The sequence below is a fragment of the Trachurus japonicus genome, chromosome 22 (assembly GCF_045865225.1).
Source record: "Trachurus japonicus isolate A0001 chromosome 22, Traja_1.0".
NCBI lineage: Eukaryota > Metazoa > Chordata > Actinopteri > Carangiformes > Carangidae > Trachurus > Trachurus japonicus.
In genome coordinates, this window is record NC_140928.1 from 12,281,990 (window position 1) to 12,304,170 (window position 22,181).

The 22,181-nt window shown below is 42.1% G+C and overlaps 2 protein-coding genes across 2 annotated transcripts; one reads left to right on the top strand and one right to left on the bottom strand.

Moving 5' to 3' along the window:
• The first annotated feature begins 872 nt into the window (after nt 1-872).
• Nucleotides 873-4,935, top strand: LOC146963635 (protein yippee-like 5). Its single transcript, XM_085768486.1, has 3 exons — nt 873-1,023; nt 2,153-2,328; nt 2,450-4,935. The coding sequence occupies exons 2-3, from the start codon at nt 2,188-2,190 to the stop codon at nt 2,672-2,674; spliced, it is 366 nt and encodes a 121-aa protein (XP_085624612.1). The 5' UTR covers nt 873-1,023; nt 2,153-2,187; the 3' UTR covers nt 2,675-4,935.
• A 2,352-nt stretch (nt 4,936-7,287) lies between these two features.
• Nucleotides 7,288-18,557, bottom strand: lclat1 (lysocardiolipin acyltransferase 1). The gene is made up of 6 exons (XM_085768485.1): nt 18,211-18,557; nt 13,192-13,359; nt 12,510-12,708; nt 12,042-12,188; nt 10,843-10,959; nt 7,288-9,789 (listed from the first exon to the last, which is right to left on the bottom strand). The coding sequence occupies exons 2-6, from the start codon at nt 13,357-13,359 to the stop codon at nt 9,263-9,265; spliced, it is 1,158 nt and encodes a 385-aa protein (XP_085624611.1). The 5' UTR covers nt 18,211-18,557; the 3' UTR covers nt 7,288-9,262.
• Nucleotides 18,558-22,181: the final 3,624 nt, after the last annotated feature.

The following is a 22,181-nucleotide window of genomic DNA, read 5'->3' on the forward strand; positions in this document are numbered from 1 at the left end:
TCTTTGGGTTTTTTTTTTCCAAAGAAGGGTGAGACATTAACATCAAGAGCTTGCTAGCTTTACAGGCTGGGCTAGCCAGCTACTTGCCACTTACCAGCCGTCCTGTACCAGAACGTTCATCTCATATTGAAAAATAAAATGCACTGTCCCTTACTGAATCAATACAAAACACACTCACCATTGCAAAAAGACACATACAAAGAGTTAGTGAGATTACATAAAAAGTCTTGCAGTGGTGTCCAGAGCTAGAGCTAATTAAAAAGAAAAAGAAAAGAAAAGAAAACAAACCATGAGCTAATCAAAATGTAGGAGGCATTTCAATATGTGTGACATGGGACAAAGGATTAACTGTGCTGTCCTACACAAGGCAGGACATTATAGGTCACATTAGGCATGTTATGATTTATTTATTTTCTTTCTTATTCATTCTTTCTTTCTTTCTTTCTTTCTTTTTAAATTTAATGTGTAGGCTAAGGTGTAAGCTACTGTGGTAGAGCTGGAAAGGCAATAGGCCTACATTTGGATTGATGGGTGTGTGGGTAAGGTCCCATTTAGGTTAACTATAAGGTCAACATTGAGATCTGTCGAAGAAAAGCTTATTTTCTTATAATGAATATGTTAAAAGTAGTGCTCCTACTGTGTTTTGTATTATTATTAGTCAGGAGGATGTGTAATGTAAGGTAACAGTATGGTGGAGCCGAGGGCTGATCACCTTACCTGTCATCAAAGATACTCATAGTTGGTTGGTGTATTTGACCTCTTTATAAACTGTATCTTTAGCCCGGTTTAGCTCGGCTCTGCTGACACCTGGTGGCTTGCGGACGCACCGCCTGGACCGGATGTTGACAGTCGGTGTGAGCCACAGCGCAGACAGGAACAGCTGAAAAAGAACAACAAAGCCACGACGACGACGACGACTGCAACGGGCACAAAACAACAGATGTGTGTCTAAAATATCCCTCTAATATCGGTGACATCGTCGCTGGTGGAGACATTTCGTGCCACTTGAACGACAGTGAGACGGTAGGAAGGCGTCAGTCGGAGCAGAGCTGAACTGTCCCGTTGTGTTGTTGTTCTCCTCTTCCTAGCCAGTTGTCATTATCGCTGTTAGCTCGGCGGCTAACCTGACGTTAGCTTCCTCTTTTCTTCTTCCACATAAGTCACAGCGACGACACTCTGCCAAATTACACCCAACCACAATTAAAGCCAGCTAATGCGTTTCTTTGTGTCAATCAGAATCAGAAAGCGCTAGCCTTTTTTTTCAAAAACAGACTGTATTCGTCACAATGGCTTTTTTATTTTAAGCACCATTCAAAGCTGCTGTAGTCAACAGCACTCAGGACAAACCACCAGACACTAGAAACAAAGTACTTGTTGCAATCAGAGCAGCTGTGGCAGCGACAGCCAGGTAACAACAACACCCCAGAATACAAGTCAGGAAATACCAACCTGAGCTCCCAGTGTTTGTTTTATTGAGATAACACTTCAAAATGTCGGTATTGTGCAAATTGGACTGCTTGGCATTTAAAGTACTGCTGCATTTGTGGCTGACTAAAACAGCCATGAAATCATGTGTAACATCACTATTCACTGATAAAAATGTCATTTGTAAGACAGGAACAGTACTAAATAATCAGTCTGTACAATATTTGAGTGTAAAACAGGACTTTTACTTGACGTTTTCATGAAAAATAGAATCAAATGTTACTGAAATATCTAATATATCAGTGGTATTTTTGTAGGTAAGGAGTAATACAGATGAAGTATTGCATGTGCATGGGTAGTTTTATATATGGCAATGTTGATATTCATCATGATTGTAACTTTGTTTTTGGAAAATCAATTGGGGAGAAAATGTAGACTGATAAAAACAACCCAACGAGAATATCAGGTTTGGCAATTGGCTATCAAATGTTTTGGTGTATCAAGCTACTCCATTTTGATGTAAATATACATTACAAATGTACCTATAATGTGCAAAGTGCAAAAGAAAGGAACCAAGCAGCACCTCTTGCATCCTAATGACTGAAAAGTCTCTAGGGCTCTAGGGTATAGTGTTGTCCATTGCTTATCCACAGTTTATTTTTGAGTTCTGCTTTTAGTTCACTTGCAGTAATAAATAGTTTGTCTGTCCTGTTTTCTCCTACATTAGCCGTAGTTGAGTCACTCCCAGAGAGAGATTTGACAATGGGACGAATCTTCTTGGACCACATTGGTGGAACACGCCTCTTCTCCTGTGCCAACTGTGACACCATCCTGACTAATCGGTCGGAGCTCATCTCAACACGTTTCACTGGAGCCACAGGCAGAGCTTTCCTCTTCAATAAGGTACGGTAGAAAGCCACAGAAGCAAGAGAGGGGTGTGGTCTCCTTAATCAAGATAGGATGCACAAATTCAGAATCTCATTCCCTGCTTGAAAACGTGTGCATGCTTGTCTCAACTGTGCAGGTGGTGAACCTGCAGTACAGCGAGGTTCAGGACAGAGTGATGCTCACCGGCAGGCACATGGTGAGAGACGTCAGCTGCAAGAACTGCAACAGCAAGCTGGGCTGGATCTATGAGTTTGCCACCGAGGACAGTCAGCGCTACAAGGAGGGACGCGTCATCCTGGAGAGGGCGCTGGTTAGGGAGAGTGAGGGCTTTGAGGAGCATGTCCCTTCAGACAACTCATGAGCCCGTAACATTGGATTAATTCATGTGGGAAGGCTCACTCCTGTGTCCTCCTTTCCCTCTCCTTTATCCCTTTTGCCTCTGTGCTGCACACAAACCACCTGCAGACTCAGTGGTCAGTGAAGCTCTGTCTGCCTTCACGTCGCCACACACCCCCCACCCTGTCTCTGGCCTACGACCCTAGACCTCTGCTGATTAGAAGATTGGTTTGCTGGATCTATTCCTGCTGAATAGCCTTCCCCCTAAAATACTCCCTGGTATATGTGTCACCACAGGGTACAGCCCTCAGACTCCCACCCCCCACCTCCTTCTTTTCCCTTCCCCAGAACAGCTGGGGACACTGTTACAATGTTAGGAGTTGTAACTTCACGTGTTTAAGTGTTCATGCACGGTCACACACAGTTTTCATCACCACTACACACGGCATGCTCCACACATTTTTGTATGGTAGTTAAATACATGCATGATAATAGACATGGTCAATCACATTTTTAAAAAAAAAGAAAGAAAGAAAAAGCACCTGGTTGTTTTGTTTATTTAGATAACTGGAGACAGTAGAGTTGAGTCTGTTCATTATCCACACATGGGCAAAGCAACCGGCCCAGTCTACACTGCAGTGTCAAGTGAACCGGTGGAAGCGTCACTCTAAATGTTTCTTTCTTGGGGCTTGTGCTTCTGTGTTGTGAACTTGGTCTCGATGTATTTTGTCATGTCGTGAGCCCTGGACACAATTAAGACAATAATAGTTGTTATTTCTGTATCAGTTACTGTTTATTTGCTAGAAGTGTAATGAATGTAGTTGTGTTTCAACTCTCTGCTCTCATCCAAATGATACCGTAAGAACCGCACAGATTGATGTCATATTTTAAGTATTCATTGTTGTGTTTGATGATGATGATGATGATGACGATGATGATGATAGTAGCAGTTTTCTTTAGATTTGGCTCACATTTATTTTGATTGACATGACATTTTTTTGAAATGTACAGAGGGTGGCTTTAATGTCCCATTCTTGCAGTTCATAGTATGGAAGCAAGCTCCTGTACAGAAGAAAATTGTAGAATTACTCCTAGAGTTTTATTGAGTTCTACCAATCTGCATCTGATACCATGGATCGTGTGCCTGTGTGTGTGTGTGTGCCGTGTGAAGAGCAACATGTCACTTCGGTGATCTATCAGGAGCATGTACCTTCCAGCCATGTGACAGAGGAGGAATGTGTCTGAGGCATGATGGAGACATTCTCTGGCTGCCTGCTGGCTTAAGGACAGGATTATGAGAGGATGGGTCAATACAAGCATTCAAAATGAGCTGGGTGACAAACTAACAGAGCCCCCGAAGGAGTAACTTCAACCACAGCAAAACAGATACAGCAAACAGACATTTTTTTTATAACGCAGCACAATGTTGGAAAAGGACAACAAACCAAAAAATATGTTTCAGTCAAGCTTGAATCTGATTTTTTGAATTGTTTCACATGTAAATTCATTCCAGTAGTTGAATGCTGAGGCTGACCCCTAGGGTCAAATAACTCCTGGGATAGTGACCCTTTCTCTCTCTATAATCCTGGGCTTAGTGCACATTTGGTCATAAGATGACTTGTTCATTACGATGCAAAGCCGAACAAGCTTTGATTGAGTAATATGTCTTCAAAGTCAAGGCTGACTCTGACTAAGCCAGAGCCATTATTTTATATTGTCAGTGAAAATTTCAAAATGTAAAAAATGTTTAAAAGAAAAGCAAAATCTCAGTTTTCATGACATTTGAGGTTATTTTTGGATTGGGTTGTTGCCCAGATTCATGGCCCTGGTGTAACATTGTGCCATTTCAGCGGGTGAATGATGCCTGCAGGCGTTACCAGAATGGTCCAGCCTTCACAAGCAACGCTGTCAATGTTTTTGCGTGCCTTCACAAGGTCATGTGAGACAGACATGCAAGTTGTTATTTCTAGAAAAAAAATAATAATAATTTTAATATATTCAGGACACTGACACCATCCATATTCCCAGGTCAGTGCAGCGTAGTCAATGGCCATGACAGAATATAGTTATCATATATTGTTCACTTTTAGCATTTTATTGATAGGCCAACTGTTTTTATTATTTGCTTTTCTCTATTATTATTGTTATTTTATTGACTTTTGACATTTATCTTATTGTATATTTCCTGATTGGAGGTTTGAATAAAATGTTTTCTTGTATTGGTCACAGAAAGATTTTCTCTGATGTGATTTCTAAATAAAGATATAGTCTTGCTGGGTTAAATAATTCAGTGGTGATTGTGCTTGTTTTGTAGCTTTGTATGTCATTTTTATCAAGAAGTGTTTGAACACATGCCAAAGTATATATTTTTTCTTCTCTAAAAGCATAATAAGATATTTTCTTTCTTTTTTTTCCAGTTAGGGTGACTCAAGGCAAATAAGATCAGTATTTGGATATTGAGATGTTCGTGCAGGAAGAAGGGAGGATAACGTCCTCTAGGTGTCAGCAGCACGCTGAGTAACAGGATGAGTCTCCTATGACATGAGCCTGCTTGGCATGGTCTGTGGAGCTTCACTGCAGGCTAGAAATACACCATGTCACTCCCTGGAACAGAGAAAATGAATGAAATCCTCTGAATTATTTAAAGTCAAATATATGCCCAAAATAGGCAAATGCTGAATGAGCTGTCAGGAGAGAAAGTGTGAAGGGAGAAAAAAAAAGCAAACATTTGTGACCAGCAGCATACCACATCCACACTCTAAATCCTGTTTCATCCCACCTATCCAGCACTCACTGTGAATCATCCACGATGCAGAGGTTTGACTGCATTTTGGTTTATAAATAGGCAGTGACGATTCAGCCCTAATCCACCCACTAATGTTGCAGTGCTGCTGTAGAGTTATTTATAGCTCTGATCCCATTGGAGGGCTTCCTTGTTGGTATATCTGTGCGAGTCTGTGTCACTGTGGTGGAATCAACAACAGGTCTGCTTTCCTGCGGCCGCTCCTGGAGGTGTCCTGCACCGAACACACAGCAGCACTAAACTTCACCCGGCACAAATATTAATTAAGGTCGATGAACACAACAAACTGTCCTGGTCTATTTTTGTATCCACTGCAGTTGTTTTTGTTTTCTCCTTTTCTTCTAAGGGCATCTAAAGCATTAATGGATTGAGAGGACTGATGTTTTTATGAGTATACCTATTGCCATTTAAATGCTGGACATGACTAGAGGCAAAAAGGAGGCTCCATCTCCAGAGAACTGACTGTGCTGCTTTATAATTCATGGTCGTCTTTGACTTTGTCCCTGCGTAACCTCAGGATTGTCTGCTGTCTTTATTGAAAAAGCCATCTGGCTAGATAAGGATAATTACACCGCCTTGTTGATCCTATTAGTCTGCATGCATGCAATTGGAAAAGACATGGTGCAAATCTAAATGTGACATAGTCTTTATGTGAGATGTGTGTGTATGTGTGTTCACAGCAAGAGCTATTTCTTCCACTAGCCCTCAGAGACTCCTACAGTGCTTTAAGGCAGGACCTGGGACAACACTGAGGTTCTCTAAAGACTTTAACCTCAGGCTCCTTTACACTCTGTTACTGAGACCGTCAGTGTTGTAGGAAAATCTAATAATGAGTGGGGAGAAAAAAATACGCACTAGTGAATTGATGCTCTCCTGTGTCTCATACAGAGTCTGTGTGTATCATCCATCTTCCATCCACCCACTGTCACAAGCCTATCAGGACAAATTTGAAGTTAAATTCATACCCAGAAGATGATTTGAGGAGGGGGGGGGGGGGCAAAAAAAGAACAGGGAGTATAATTGCACCCTTAATTGGCCCATGATTCATCATCCCAGGACAGTTATTTTAGTTTATCCTTGCCTTTTGTCTTTCTTTTATTCCGCGGGATGTCAGCAGCATCACCCCCCTCTCTCTATCCCCTCAGGAGTGAAGCGATATAGAATATAGAAATAAACTTCTTTCCACCACTCCATCTCTCTCTTTCTCTCTCCCTCTCTCACACACACACAAAGGAGTGACATCATTCTGTCAGCAGGAGAAAATAGCATGCTTTCCATTGACATCACTCCACATCCGGTTGCTAGGAGACAGGGGAGTCAACATTAGTTACTATGGCGACTGCACTTCACCTTCAAAGCTCCTGACCTTTTTAGTTGTCTATGGTAGACTAGAACGTATGTGTGTGTGTGTGTGTGTGTGTGTACAAAACAGACAAGGCAAACTATAGCCTCAGTGTTGTGTAACACGAGCATTGAAGGTCTTGTTGACTCATTCACTGCAGTGTGCTGATTGTTACAGTGCATTTTAGATTAAAGCACTGCCGAGACAACGCACAAGACACCCTGCAGCAACTAAAAATGTCAGTGTGAAAACATATCACGAAGTAACGGGGGTGTTGCTCTACGGTACGTGAGTGGAATGATGAATGAAATCAAACAAGAAAAACCTGTCACATATTCTATGTAATGGAATAACGTCACACTCGTATCGGCCGGGTGAGTAACATTTCAAACCGATGATGACACTGTCAAGTCTAATGAAAACCTTTACCTCCAAAGGGCAAAGAGGTCGTTTAACCATTCGCCTTGAAAGAACAACATCTGGAAACATGAAGGAGTTGATATAGTATATTTATTCAGATATATATTTCTTCCTTTAAGAGACTGACTTGTAACAGTGTCCACTGTGTTTACCTGAGGACAGTGACTTTTAAGAGGTCCAGCATCGGCAAGTGATTGTAAAATGAGCAACAGAAAAACAGCACGACTGAACAAGTAAAACATGGAGATTGTAGCTGGTTCAGGGGTTTCCGATGGGGATTTGATTGAGGAAAATGGAGATAGTTATCAGGTTTTGTAAACTACAACATGCTGATGATAAGATTGTTAACACAGCTGATCACAGTGACTGGAAACAGCCCCTTCTACACTTTTAACTACAGGAGCTGCAGATTCGTATAAACAAGAAAAATGCTACAGCCACCTTACTACCGTGTAGTTGACCATGAAAGACATTTATCTTACAGAACGGGGTTTGAGGTGGACAGCTAGATCACGCACTGCACAGTGTTACTGAAACTGCTAGAGATTGTCCAAAAGACACAAATATTCCCTGACTCCCAGAATTAACTTGTTGGTTTGAAATGGCATTGAGCTCAGTGGTGAAGAGAGACAGTGACTAAAAGAGCGGCTGAATGAAGCGCCACTCCAATCTCGTTTCCATTTCTGTCCTTTTTTGGCACAATTGGAGAAGCTTTCTCAGCTGTCACTTGCTAATTGAGTTTAGCAGGCGCATCAATGCCAGTCCTCTAGAGTGACACAGGCAGAGGTGGGCATTACAGGGCTTTTTTGGATTAGGTCGAGTCCAGCGCCAGTTTTCCACTCCAAGTCTGGGCCTCTGTGCCACCCTGCACATCGAAGGGTAATGTTGTCCCAACAGGACATTCTTCCACCTCTGCACCACCCACATCCTGCCTCTCTGCGAGGCATCCCTCCATTGCCATAAAGGGCACAAAGCTCATCTGCTTCTACAGTTATCCAAAGAGAAGATCTTTGACCTTGATGAGTTGATGATTACGAGTGTCGTCTCCACGTAGCTGCAGAGAAACCTCGGTTATGGTTGGTGAAGCTGCCCCTTTCCTGACAAAACGGACTACATTCGGTTTTGGTTGGTTACCCTATTTTACATCACGTCTGCTTTTCTCACCTTTGGCTTTTATGTGCAAAAGCTACTTGAGCAAACAAGCAGAATAACATAATGTATGTTTACAGTAATAAACAGCATCGCACAAGTTATCTCAAAAGGACTAAGTGGGAAAGTTTGTTCCCCGGTTTGTATAAAAGGGTAATTATACCCATTAAAGGTAAACAGTGGTACATATATACCTGTATACTCCTCAATAATTCTCTTGGAATTATATTTGTCTTTTCTTTTCCTTGCTGGAGACTATCAATGGAAACTGATTCATTAAACTAATTCCATTTGTCCAACCCAGCCAACTACAATTATCCAGCTAACTACAGTGCTGATTTGAAAACTGGTTAGAGTCAAGTCATCATATGTACAGGTGGTCTGTACTATGGCTCTGCTCCATAATTTATGACACTGATATAAAACAAAGGGCAACATAACATACAATAAAACCAATTTCAAGGACATGGCTACAGTATAAAAAAAAAAATACCAACAGTATTGTTTCATGACACATGTCCACAGTGATGATCTCAACAAACGACCCTACCACCGACAACATAAAACAGAAGCAAGCTAATTAACAGTGATTATACACAAAGAGAAACACAGGGCAGTTGACACGTAAATGTACGATGAATTCCTGGAACCCAACACAGATATAAATGCACATAACATTCCTCTTTTTTTTCTTCTTCAACAGAAAGGTAAGCTCTCTCCGCTGAAGCCATGCATAGGAGGTGCATTTACTACTCCCTTTCTAAGGCATGGAGCACTGGGTCCCTCTGAGGGATCCTCCAGCCCTCTGGACTGAGCAGACCAAAGACAACGCAATCCTCACTGTCCTTGCTGAGAACAGGTGGAAATATGTCATTGTCCCGTGAGCCGTCTCTTCACCTTCACTGCATCTTCCCATCCAGCACCTTGTTCTTCTCTCCCACGTCGGCAGCCATGGACTTCCAGTATCGATGGCAGGACAGCTCCAGCAGCTCCAGCCCTCCGACCAGCTTCTGCTGGGCCATAAACACTCCGACCATGACCAGGAAATAAAGCCTGAATGACGGCCACATCCACAGGCCGGTGAAGCAAAACGCAATGAAGACGCTCCAGTAGAGGAGCGAGGCGGCTTTGATCAGAGCCACTCGCAGCTCTGACTTACAAGGTGGCACTCGTGCAACGCCGTCCCTGTCGAAGCCGCGGGGCTGACCTGAGTAGAAGTCACGGAGACGGATCTCCTTCTCAGCCCAGCGTTCTCGGCACCAGGACTCGAGGTCTGAGGATGAGGAGGGCAGCGAAGCCACTGGGTAGCGGCGGACGTGAAAGTGGATCTCACGGGGGAAAAGCCCCATGATGAGATGGCGTTCTGTCTGAGGGATGTTCTTGGGATAGGCCACTGTGATGTCATGGACGGCATCAAGGTTGTCTCCTATAGAAAGGACACAATTCGTGAGTCATCAAAAGACACAATACAATCTAGTTTGGAAAAGTAGAAGCTAATTTAGACTCCAAAACTACCAACTTAAAAAATGCATAATACTCAATCAGGATATCAAGATTCAACAAAACAACAGGTTTCCTCAACTTACTCTAAACCAAGTGTGCAGTTCCAGACATGACACAACACGCTAATTATTTCAACAACCACACCGGTTAATCACACGGTGAATAACACCTAAAAAGCACAGCTCTTAAGTCAAATACACACGTATCTCTAATTATCCAGGGCCTTAGGGCTTCATCCCCTCTCTGCCTTCAGAACTATAATATGAGCTCTATACCATCCTCAGTTAACCACAGTGCCCTTACAACACACGGGGAGAATTCAATGAGGTATCAAGTGGACAGGATGACACCTGCCAGCGCCTGCTCCTGCACAGCTCAGCTCCATGACGGTAAAAATAGAGCTCAGAGGGGCACCGTGGACTTGAACAAAAGGCAACATACACAGCATGTCTGTCAGTGGTGCAGAGAGGGGAGAATTAGTTAAGACTGATGACATCACACTGATTCACAACACCTGCTTGGAAGAGTTAGTGCCATGCTCAGCATCGTGGACCGGTGGGCTTAGAGACAACAGGGCCAGAGGTGGTATTTAAGAAGCTCTGGAGGGCTGCCAGAATTAGCTCATAGGGAAACCTGAGAATCTGAAGGGTGCTGTAATGGCTGGCAGTAGGATGAAACATACGTCTGACACGGGGAAAAATAGCAGCCATGATCCCTCTTCTACAAACAGTATCAGTGGAAAAACTACAGGCATTAAGTTGGCTTTTAACTGTCACTTGGTTACGCTGATAAAACACTTTCTTAATGATGACAGGCTTTGTGTCCCACTCACAACCAAATCATACTAATTATTAGAGAATAATGAGCACATAGACGTATCTGCCTGTTTGGCTGCCAACCAATAACATCTTCAGCAGATTTTGTGGACCATTGTTTTGGTCAATATAGACATTTCATGATTTGAGAAACAGCTCACCTTTACGTAGTCTGTCCACAATAAAGGTGAATCCAGTGGTTCGGGGATGGAGCACGTACTCCAGTTTTGGCAGGTTGTTCTGAGCAGCAAAGGTATCACTCCTCGCTCTTGTATTTTCTGCAGAAGACAGAGATTCGGCAGTGAAATGCCTGGTTGCTACAGTCACCAAATAAACTATTAGAGATGATGTTAGAAATGTAGCAAAAATAACAGTAGCATGACCTAACCCTAACCAACAGTAGTAACGATAATGATAACAACAACAACAGCCACGTTGGTTACGGGATATGACTACATTTATGAAATACATCCTCCTGTGACAAACGCTTACACATTTTGTATAAACCACAGGAGCACATAAACACAGGAAAGATGAGTGTTTATTAACCGACTAATTCCTCAGGAATGTGTAAACTACATCATGACTCATCAGTCACATTATGCAACAAGGAGCTCCTTCGGACAGACTTGGCAGTTGCACAGAACCATGGACGGACCTCTAAGTTGTGATTATTATACAACCTCCCAGTCAATGCACACAAGCCTCAGAGGGGTTTCATTTCAAAAGGGTCTTAAGCGCACACAGAACCTGATCCTGTACATGGAGGCATGCGTGTGTGTTTCTTGAATAAGGGATAAATAAGGGAGCAGGATAAGTTCCATATAAGACATCACAACGTACAGTACACATTCCTTGTTTCTTGCGTCAAATTAGGCTGCGAGGGTTTAAGAGGATTAAATGCAGACGTGTGTGCATGCAAACACACAATATCTATAGTGAAAGGGTTTTTAATGCACTAAAGCTTCAGGCCAATTATGATGTAACTACTCTAGACCCCCACCATGACATCATAATATGTAAAGAGAAGTTAAGCCTCTCTGAGAACAGCTACTCGGGACTTTGATTGGCTTAATTGTGATCCAAAAGAGCTTTGGACACTGGTGTCACCATCGCTTGGATTGAGAGATCAGAGCATTCTTGCACAAATGACTGTGCCAGGTGTGTGGCAAGTGATTTGGCTACACTTTATCACTTTGAAATTGTGTTTGCGTAACAGTGTCAGCGCAAAGGCGTCAGACAGGTGTAGGGTCATACTGAGCCGGAGAAACCGGTCGGTGGGCAATGCATTCTGCAAACAACTGATATGTGGGCGATTTGTTTTCTCCGTGGATGGAGTGATGCCTTCTTTACTTCTCACCGGTGAGGTCTGTGCCCTCTGGGAACAGCAGCAGCTGCAGAGGCTCTCTGATGTCACAGAAGTAGTCCAGCATGTTCTCCAAGTGTTTCTTGTCACTCTCCCAACGGCGCTGGATGAAGACAAAGCAGGCCACCTGCATCGCCCAGCCTGGAAAATACATTCAAAGTCTTCACATGTGTAATCGATTACTTTCTCATGTGCAACTGATTCTGCAAGAGTTTTCAAAGCAGTCAGGGAAAAAAAAGTTTCTCAGGAAACGTCCTCATGAGACCTGCGACTGGGCCTTTTGCATTAGCGTACCTATGTTCTGCAATAATCTGCTTCTGGAAATCCTCCTCCTGCTCTTAAAAAAAGTACTCTGCTTTGCACTAATGCTTTTGAGGAAAAGCTGCGCCAAGCACCTTAGTATGCAGAGGTGTGCAAGTTTGACAGAGTGTACAGGTACGCCACCTCCTGTATAATACCCACCGAAGCCGGGCACGGCCTTGAGGGCAGCCTTGAGGCAGATCTTCTCCAGACGAAGGTAGCTGTACCTGAGCAGGCAACACCAAAGGAACATCCAGTCCAGACGCGTACGGTGGTTCATGATGATCACACTGCGCTCCCCGGGAATGAACCCATCACCTGTTATTACCACCTTCACCCCAAACACCAGCTCCAGCAAGGACTACAGAGAGGAGAGATGTGGGGATGGATGGAGGATAAGAGACAAAGTGCAAGAGACGGGATGGAAAGAATAGCGAGGGTGAGAGATTGAGGATATAAGTCGGAAGGTGCGTGATCAAGGGGAGAAAAGAATGAGAATTTAAAAATGGATGTAGAGGGAGAGAGGAGGGACTGGGAAGAGGAAAGGCGGTGAGGGAAATTTAGGAGAGAGAGAGAGAAAAGAGTCAGACAAAAATAAATAAATAAATAAATAACGCAATCAGTTGTTGGGGGTCACTATAAACAAGATCTGCGTTATTGAGCTCAAGGGCATCTGGAAAAATCAAGTGTACTTCTGACAAAAATAAAATCTGATTAAATAGGGAGGCATAAATAAGACGCCGGCGGTGACGCAGATTATCGTGACCGTGTTAAACACAGGTAATTTAAGACCATCTGGCACGCACACAGATAGGCTAAGTAAAGGCTAGGCTGGTGTACAGACCACAGGCAGGGTGAGCCAGGTGGCGACGATGCGGTCGGTGATCCAGCGGTACCAGGCGGGAGACAGCAGCATCAGGGGCAAAACTGGACCCAGCATGAAGATGCTTCCAAAGAAACTACCCAAAAACAGGGTAATCATGAAGTACAGGCCACGCACCGACACAGCCATCTGTGGAGAGATGAATGAGACAAGATCAGCCTGAAAATAAGTCACGACTTGATAAATTAAACTGGCTAAAGCCGTCAAGGCCCGAGCTGAAGCTGTTGTATTAAGAGAAGGGGAAAAACTGATGATGTTTATGGAATTTACTCCTGACTTGTATCTCCACTATGGAAAGGAGCTGAAGTGGAGCAACTCTGTAACATGAAACAAACAGGATTATCGACACTCTCATCAATAGCAAAGCCTGCTGTTCTGTTGTTCTTCTGACATATTTTCCCACAAACAGTGGAAAATCCAGGGCAGACATTCCTGGTGTGGAATGTAAATACAACCTTTCTGACTGTGGGTAACAAATCGTGGGTGCACGGTCACTAAATCAAGTGTGGCTGTGGCTGTGGCTTTGAAATGATTTACTGAGCGTACAGTCTGTACACTGGCGTAAACTTTTAATCACATTTCTGACGTCTTTGACAGAAAACACGGTAATAAAATATCACAAGTACATCCACTAAAAGCTACAAATCTTTATTCACACAATGCAAGGTGAGAATCAAGGTGTAAATGAAAGTGTACACATTTCTTATTAAGTGTTGTGACTGTCAGTGTTTATCATGTACACTTGTACTCTAGCGTTTTGCCAGCAACAGCTTCTATCTCTCCTCCATAATGTTTAGATTTTCCATAAAATCTACAATGTGACAATTTATGTAAATTGCAAATTTGACATTACACTTGGCCACATTGCCATTTCAATAATTCATTATCCTGCACTATTACTGGGATAGAGGGTTTCATCCAAATTCATCAATCCCATTGGTCAAGAGTCCAGGAAGTATCTTTATAGACTAACTCAGAATGCACACTTGCAATGCAACAAGCTTTTCTAATTAGTTGTGGTCATTTAAATAAAAACTGGGCTTTTGCTTGGCTTGATAAGTTAAAATAAATGCAAAAATATAACAAAACCTCCATGAGGGATTTATTTATGTGGTGGAAGAATACTCAAAACTATAGCAGCTATCTCTGCGTGCCAGCAACCCTGTCATTAGGAGTGAAACTAAAAATTACATGATACACTTATGAAGGTACAACTGAACTCATGAACTTTACTGTGCTGTGATAGAGATATCTGATAGAATCTTAGTTAGATCATTACCCCAATGATTGATTACAAGCCTGTAAACCACTTATCACTCACACTGTTGTAAGCATGACTAAGCAATATAAAAAATGTTGAAGCAACTACTGATTTTGAGTAAGAATACACACCAACTCAGACAACCACAGATATAATTACTACAGTCAATGGAAAACATTTAAATAGACAGCACATTGCTTAAGCAGGTTGTGTAACAGTAGCTGCGACATAGCAGAAATAACTCCTGGTTATTAGATCTATAAGGGAAGTGAAGTCATCCTGTAATACTCCTGAAACTGAAAACCACGTAACAGGACCTTCAATTGTCCATGACATATCCGATCAGTTTAAAGGGGCTCATCTGGACATAGCAATGAGGATGCCTTGTCATTTCAGTGACATCACCACTTCAGCCTCCAATGGTAATGTAACACGCGTGGAATATGTGTCTGGTGAAAATCCCTACATAACTGCGGTGTGCTTGACAGTGGTGTTGCAACTTACTGTGTGCTTGACTGACATCTCCCCAACTGTCCTGCTAATCTTATTGCACCTGCTTTGTTGTGCATTAGTTCACAGACTCTGGTGACCCCATATAGTCCCTAGTGCGGGGCCTTTAAAAAGTATCCATACAGACACTGAGCAAAGTCCAAATACATTGTAGTCAAAGCACAACAATAAATTCTGCTGCAAGGGATGAATAACAATCTCTTAGTGGTTAAAGTGCCCTTGAGCAAGTCAATTAAATGTCAATGTTAAATACACTTGAACTGACTCTCTCTGAAAAACAGTGACCACGTCTATTTATGTAAGTTGCATCTGGATCTAGTGTATATATGAATATAAAAGAAATTAAATACACGTTCAGAAAAATGTGATTCACTAATAAAGAACCAGTTGATTACAAGAGGTGAAGGTTAAAAGGGGAAGTGCAGTGAGTCTTGATCTAATTACACCCTGGCCTTGCTGACGCAGAGTCTGAGCTGATGCTGCAAGGAGTCATTTCTTCCAACAGGTGTTTTCTTCTCTGATATGAACTGTGGTTCACACCTTTCCACCTCAATTACTATTATGTTTGCACAGGCCTTTGGTTTGGACTACCTGCCCCCAACAACACACCTATCATCTCGCACTCGTTGACAACCTCTGCGGCACCATGACGCAGCAAATCTCACGGCGGCGGAGGGGAAAGTGGCTGAAGGTGCATTTAAAAAATGCAAGTGTGTTTGCGTGCATGATTACGCTGGCAATAAGGGTTTAAGGGTTACTGGCTTTAACAACGGAAAATGTGAGGCACAACAGAGGTGAGGAAACAGGCTTGCTCAGCACAGTTGCCACAATTAGGCTATGTCCCCACACACAGTAAAAAAAAAAAAAAAAACACACACACACCCTTGGGTGGCTGCTGGAACAATCAAGCAAGCCGATTCACACATGCAACGCAGAGACACGACGCACCTGGAGGAAGAGCCGTGAGAAGTGAATGGAATTATGAACATTAAAATGTTAAATAAACATGTTTGTTTCCTGCTTGACGAGGGCACGAGGGACCTACCGCTAATTATGTCAGGCATCCACAGAAACGCTTTTGTTTTCAAACTCCGAGGCTTGTACCCCTTGTGAGTTTGATTTAGTCCCCTCCATCTGGGCTGGTTTAACATTTATTTAATCACCATAGTAATGATCCTGAAAGCACTTCCCCAAACACACCACCACCACAGGCAATGCACAGCATACTCCTCATTGTCCAAGTCTGAATTCTCTGGCAATCGTTTCGCATTCCTCGCTTTAAGCCAAGACCAGACATCCCAACAGAGAAAAGCAGAGCGAAGAGGTCAAGCATGTCTAGGCTAAACAGTGTGCTTAAGTGGTGTGTTTGTGTACGTGTGTGCTAAAGACGAATGGAGGGAGAGGAGGGATGAAATAGATGATTAAACTGCAAGTTCAGGTGTACCTATTTGTTGGCAACGGAGAGTGACCACAATCTCCTCCAGAACAGAACTAACCAACCTGTTATAACCCAACATTCGCAAACCGATTCAATTTCTTGAATCTTCTTGACATATCAAAAGCTGCAATAATACCTCAGTTGGTAGGTTAATCTTAATCCACAGCTACTTTTGATAATCAACACATTGTTATAGGTGTTATAAGCATTATTTCTAAAGCTGGTTAAAAACTTTGGAGGATTTGATATCCTTTGATATTTCTGCTTGAATACACAAATTGTGGCACTATAAGAATGATTAAGAAACACAGTGAACCAATTAATAAATCATGAAAATAACCTAAATTCCAAGGGGTGTAAGAAAATATAGATAAATATTTTACGGCATGAGACTGTATTGATTCAAGTGATGTAACAATAGAGCTTTTGGTGGTGGCAGTAGTTTTATGTTTTGGAGCCCCAAACCAATGATAAACCCTTTTTTCAGATTGCACAAATAGTGTTATCTTGGATGTTGCATCAACCGTGTACCGCTATATCATTAATAATAATGCTGTAATATATCACTTACAGTATTCCAACATATTGCAATATTTCAGAATATGTACTGACATTAATGCAGTCTAAACAAGTCTTTGTATCATAAAGTGTGTTCAAGCTAATTTCCCATCGGTATAATTTCATGATATATTTAACATAGAAGAAGAATGCATAATATTATTGAATGGCCCCATCACTAAAAGTATGTATTGTGCCATGGGTAGGCTGTACAGTGAATAAAGGTTGGATTTAATTTAGGCTAACTGTCAGAAATTGCTATTTATCGTACTGAAGGAAATTTGCTTGGACACACTTTATCAGTGAAAAAGTAGATCACATACTCTGTGACATACATTCTTGCATTATCTAAGTGCATGTGTCTGAAGTGGCCCCTAAAGCCATAGTTGGCTGAGCAGTGAGTTTGGGATCAAGGTGCACACCAACAGTGAATGCATCATGCACCCTCACAGTCTACTAGGTCAATGAATTCAATGATGACTGAATGGACCACGCCTCACGGATGCAATCTCATCAAGAAGTATCTATATACTACAATTATTCACCCTACACTCATTTTCCATTATGCAGGTGGAGCAAAGAAAGATGAAGGACTTTAACCAGCGAGTCGACAAGGGTTAGCCAAAGTTTAACTTTAAACTAAGTCGTTACACAAACAGGCCTTAAAACGAGACATACCACATCCTGTCTGTCAATAATCATCCCTTCGGTTTGCATGTTGCTTCGTAAATAATTACTTGAATGCAAATAAGTGACTGCCCTAAAAATATAACGGTGAGATACGACTGCATGGCAGCATGCGAGGCTAATGATAAGACAACATGTCCTAACGTTATGAGTATCCACCCAGTTTCATCGATCATGGCCAGCTCAAAGCGACATTAATAAACGATTTTCACTCCTATACTGTAACTTGAAAACTTTGCATCACTCAGCCATAAAGTTGTGCAGGCGGCAAATAACGTTTGCCCTTTATGCAAAAAATGACCCGCGCAAAGCTGTTTACTGTCGGTGCAGTGCATGTTATATTAATACAGAAACAACCAGGCTGACACAAACAACAACGTGAATGCTAATCTCGGAAAGCCACATCTGAGGTTAACATACAACACAAGTGTAACGTTAGCACATGTTAGCCGACGTTATTTTTGCTCATATTGCTAAAGCACCGAGCACCCGTTACTTTACACTGTTGACATGACAACATACCCACCTTTTGCGTTTTTTTTTTTTTCCTCCTCCGGAATCAAAGTTTGTTTGAGATGAGCTAGCTGCGTTAGCTCCGGTGAGTCCAAATACTCGGTTGCGACATAATAGCAACTGGTCAAGCTAACTAGCAGCTAACAGCTAACGTCAGATAACTACCGAAGCTTATCAACAACTGACGTCACCAAACGTCACCAGACGTTGTTGCCTCACATCGACGGCCTTGCGCGAGATATCAGCCGAGTTAGCCGCGGCAAATTTAGTTTTCTTTAGACGCATTTACTTGGCATTTAAACTGCAGCAAAAAGTGTGTAGCCGCCTTGTCGTTTGGCAGCTAACACAGTCAACCTCTCACCTGATGCCATTTCCTCCAGACGCCAGCAGGAGGCGCTGTTTGTGCAAACTGAAAGCATTAGCCATTGTGAGTGTAGAGCATGGATGTATGGATCCATGGTGCAGAGATGTGCCTTCACGCTGAGTTTTATGTGGATTTCACATGCTGAAGTGTGTGTGTTTTAATATTCATTATACCAAAAGCAGTCAAAATATACATTAAGTTTAGGAGGATAGTGCAAAGGGAGAGGGGTAGACAACTGGGGGAAAAGGCATGGATCATTTCAGTTTTATAGCCTACATCATATTATTTGATTATTGATATGACAGTTGCATTAATGGCTGTTGGAGATGGTGCTGCTACAGCTTTCAACAACTTTACAATGCCGGGAAGTTAAATCTTTAATAATTCATGAAATTCTATGAGTAAACTGCAACTATTTGTCGGATAAATGCAGTGAATTAAAAGGCAGTACTATTTATCCTAAAACAGAATAATAATAAGGTATGTAGTAATAGACAAGTAGAATTTAAAGCATTATTATTTAGATTAACTTTTAGAATTTTAGTAATTTATCCAATTGACTAATAAAACACTATCCCTTTAACCAGCACGTTAACAATGAACAAGACAAGTCTGGGACCCTCCACTGAGAAGAAGTTCATCAATTATACCCTTTGGTTTAAAGAGTGAATAAGCAGCTGGCTTCACATTGTGTCAACAGACTCTAGCCACTTCATTTCAGGAAGTTTACCCATTTTAGTCGCCTGAATATCTGTAAACGCTGACAGGTATACATACCTATAGATTCATTACAATACTACTTTTGTGCTCATTTGTCCTCTGGAGAGGTTTTGTTCAAGTTGCAGTGTTCCTACGCTGTGTTAATAATATGTCAGAACTCATTCAAATCTCAAGCATGGTATTGATGATAAACTTCTTGACTTGAGTCCCCCAACATAGCCTTTTAAAGTAGTGTAAATCCTAGCATGTGTCATTTGTTTCTTTTACCCACAGTTATGAGCTGTTCTACTGTTACAAATTACCTCAGCATTCAGTGATGTGTGAGTGCGTAGATTGGTCAATGTGTCTGAGTGTATCCAAGCATGTACTCTCTTGTGTGTGTGTGTGTGTATGCATGTGTGTGTGTGTGTGTGTGTGTGTGTGTGGCGGGTGAGGTAGAGAAGGAGTGACAGACAGGGTAAAAGAGAGAGTGCACTTAGTCAAACTCAAGACTTTTCCATGACCTGCTCCCTATGGCATGCACTTTATCTGAGACACTGAGTGAACTATATAGCTTTATCAGTATAAACTTCTCAAGGGTCAACGCATCACTTCAGAGGCGAATGGAAAAACTTTGCTTTGAAACAAGTTTTCAATTTTTTTTTTTTTTTTTTTTTTACAGTTTGGTGCCAACTCACCTTCAAAAGAGAAGCATATCCACATGATTAATGACGCCTGTCCAAGCTAATTTAACAGAGGCAATATGATCGGGTACTCCTAATCATATTCCCTTTAAGAATTCCAAATATCTAAAGCCCTCTGCTAAGAATCACAGTCATTTTAATGTTCATGTTTTCTTGACAAAGACGACACGGGAGGTACGCCAAGTTAAATGCAACTTGTTTTACAACGAAGGTTTGGATCAATTTACCAGATAAACGTAGAGACCACGGAGACATTAATTCATGTTAGACATGCCGTTCCACTTATGTAAGTCCATTTTAGCGAGTGACTTTTTTCGGGCATTGTACACTGTGTTTTGGTTTATTTTGAATAGGGTCTATTGATAGCACTCTAACAAGGCTTTATTGGAAAAAAAAGAACTCATCTAGTTTGCTTTTTTAAACATTCTTGCCTCTAATGACCTTGTGTGCTTTTTTGGTAGTTCAAAGAGGGGGCATGGATGATTTAGCTTGAGTCTTCTTCTCTTTCACTTCACTTCCTCTTCACGTTGATGACCTGTCTCACCCTCACACTTGTTACAGCACATGACATTCCTGTCTTCTTTTTTTTCTGCTGCTAACTCCAGTTTTGCATCCTAATCTCCTAATTTATCTCCATCTGTGTCTCTGATCCCAACCGCCCTCTCTGTTTCTTCCCTTTTTCCACCCTCATCTCAAGGCAATGAGGGGTAGAGCAGCGGGGCCATAGGCTGTCTATTTATATCAACAACAGCCTATGGAAGAGCAGCAGCCTGTGGCTTAGCACATTAACACACAAAAGTACAGTATAAAGCAGACGCCTGAATACTTGTATTGATCAAAGCTATAAAAGCTCGAGGATGAGATGGTGACGCACCTTACATCACCCTGTTAAATAGAGAATGAGTCCCAGGGTGCTCAGACTCATCCATCCAAATATGTGCTATTAGTTGTGAGTCCAACAGTTGCATTATGTGTTCAAAGGCTGGTGTGCAGACGTGCAGGTACAGAGAGCAGTTTGGCAGAGCGTCAAGTGTGCTTGGCGCTGATTAATTGTGAAGCTGTGGAGGCTTTGTTTTGAATAGCAATCGCTACTCTGTGGTCCTCTTTTCTGGACCCATGTATCACAAGGCGCTGTGGGGTTTTCAAATGTCAAATATATTCAGGGAAAGGACATCGTACAACAAAATGATTTGCCTCGCTGACTTCCAGAGGTGTCATGCAACTTTTTCCATGCATGTTGTTTGTAATGTCATTCGGAAAAGAACATTATGAGGGCATGGTGACACCAAGCAAGTTCCAGACTGTCATTTTTGCTATGGTTGCATTTTAACCTCATCTCACCAATGCTTATCTAAGTTGGCCACCAAGGGAGACAACTTCTGTTTAATGTTACATCGAAGGTGTTCTTTGCGCTCTACCACCTCAACATCCTAATTTTTCCTTTCCTGACTCCTTCACCTTTTAATCCTCCCTCCTTGTTGTATGTCTCTCAGCATGTCTTATTCTAGCTCTTCTCTTGTTGACAGTGCCAGATATGTGTCTACGGTTGGTGGGCCGTCTCCAGACAGGTTATAAATAACTAGCAGGGTTTTTGCTTCATGTCCTGAGAGCTCTACTTTCTTCTCACACTTGAGGAACCATGGGAAAAGAATCTTTCCCTTACGCACATGGCACTCATAATAACAGATACGGTTATACATAAAACCTCCAAGCACACACACTCGTTTGCACGCTTTGCACAAACACACAGACAGACAGTTATGCATGCACACACAGGGTAAACCTTGGTGGCTTATACAGTAAGGTTGTAGTGCTTAAATAGCAAGGTTATAGGAGCAGGGGCACTGTTTGTAATAAAATGTTAACTTAAATTACATAACCTGCTCTGTGGGAATGCAGAGTACATTTCTACTGTCATGTAAGTATGGGAAACTTGCTGAAACAACAGAATGGGATAAAAGTCTGGGACGGCGAAAAATAGAAAGAACAAGAAAACAACTATGTTGGAGCAAAAAGTAAAAGGAGGGGAGGGAGTGGAAAAAGAGTTCATCGGATAAGCATTATTTTTCTCCTCTTGACAGACAAGACAGGAGGGGGAGGGGTTATGTTATGGGTACATGAAGGGGTTGGTGTGAGTTTATGTGTGGAGGAGTGACAGAGAAACAGTGTTAATGTGGACTATAGTTGGGAGTCAGGGAGAATTCAGGGGTTGGCAGG

Coding starts and splice junctions, on each gene's coding strand:
- LOC146963635 (XM_085768486.1), top strand. CDS start 2,188: ATGGGACGAATCTTCTTGGACCACATTGGTGGAACACGCCTCTTCTCC. Junction 2,329..2,449: donor GAGCTTTCCTCTTCAATAAG/GTACGGTAGAAA, acceptor TCAACTGTGCAG/GTGGTGAACCTGCAGTACAG.
- lclat1 (XM_085768485.1), bottom strand. CDS start 13,359: ATGGCTGTGTCGGTGCGTGGCCTGTACTTCATGATTACCCTGTTTTTG. Junction 12,709..13,191: donor CCTGGCTCACCCTGCCTGTG/GTCTGTACACCA, acceptor TCCTCTCTGTAG/TCCTTGCTGGAGCTGGTGTT. Junction 9,790..10,842: donor TGTGGACAGACTACGTAAAG/GTGAGCTGTTTC, acceptor TCCTTTCTATAG/GAGACAACCTTGATGCCGTC.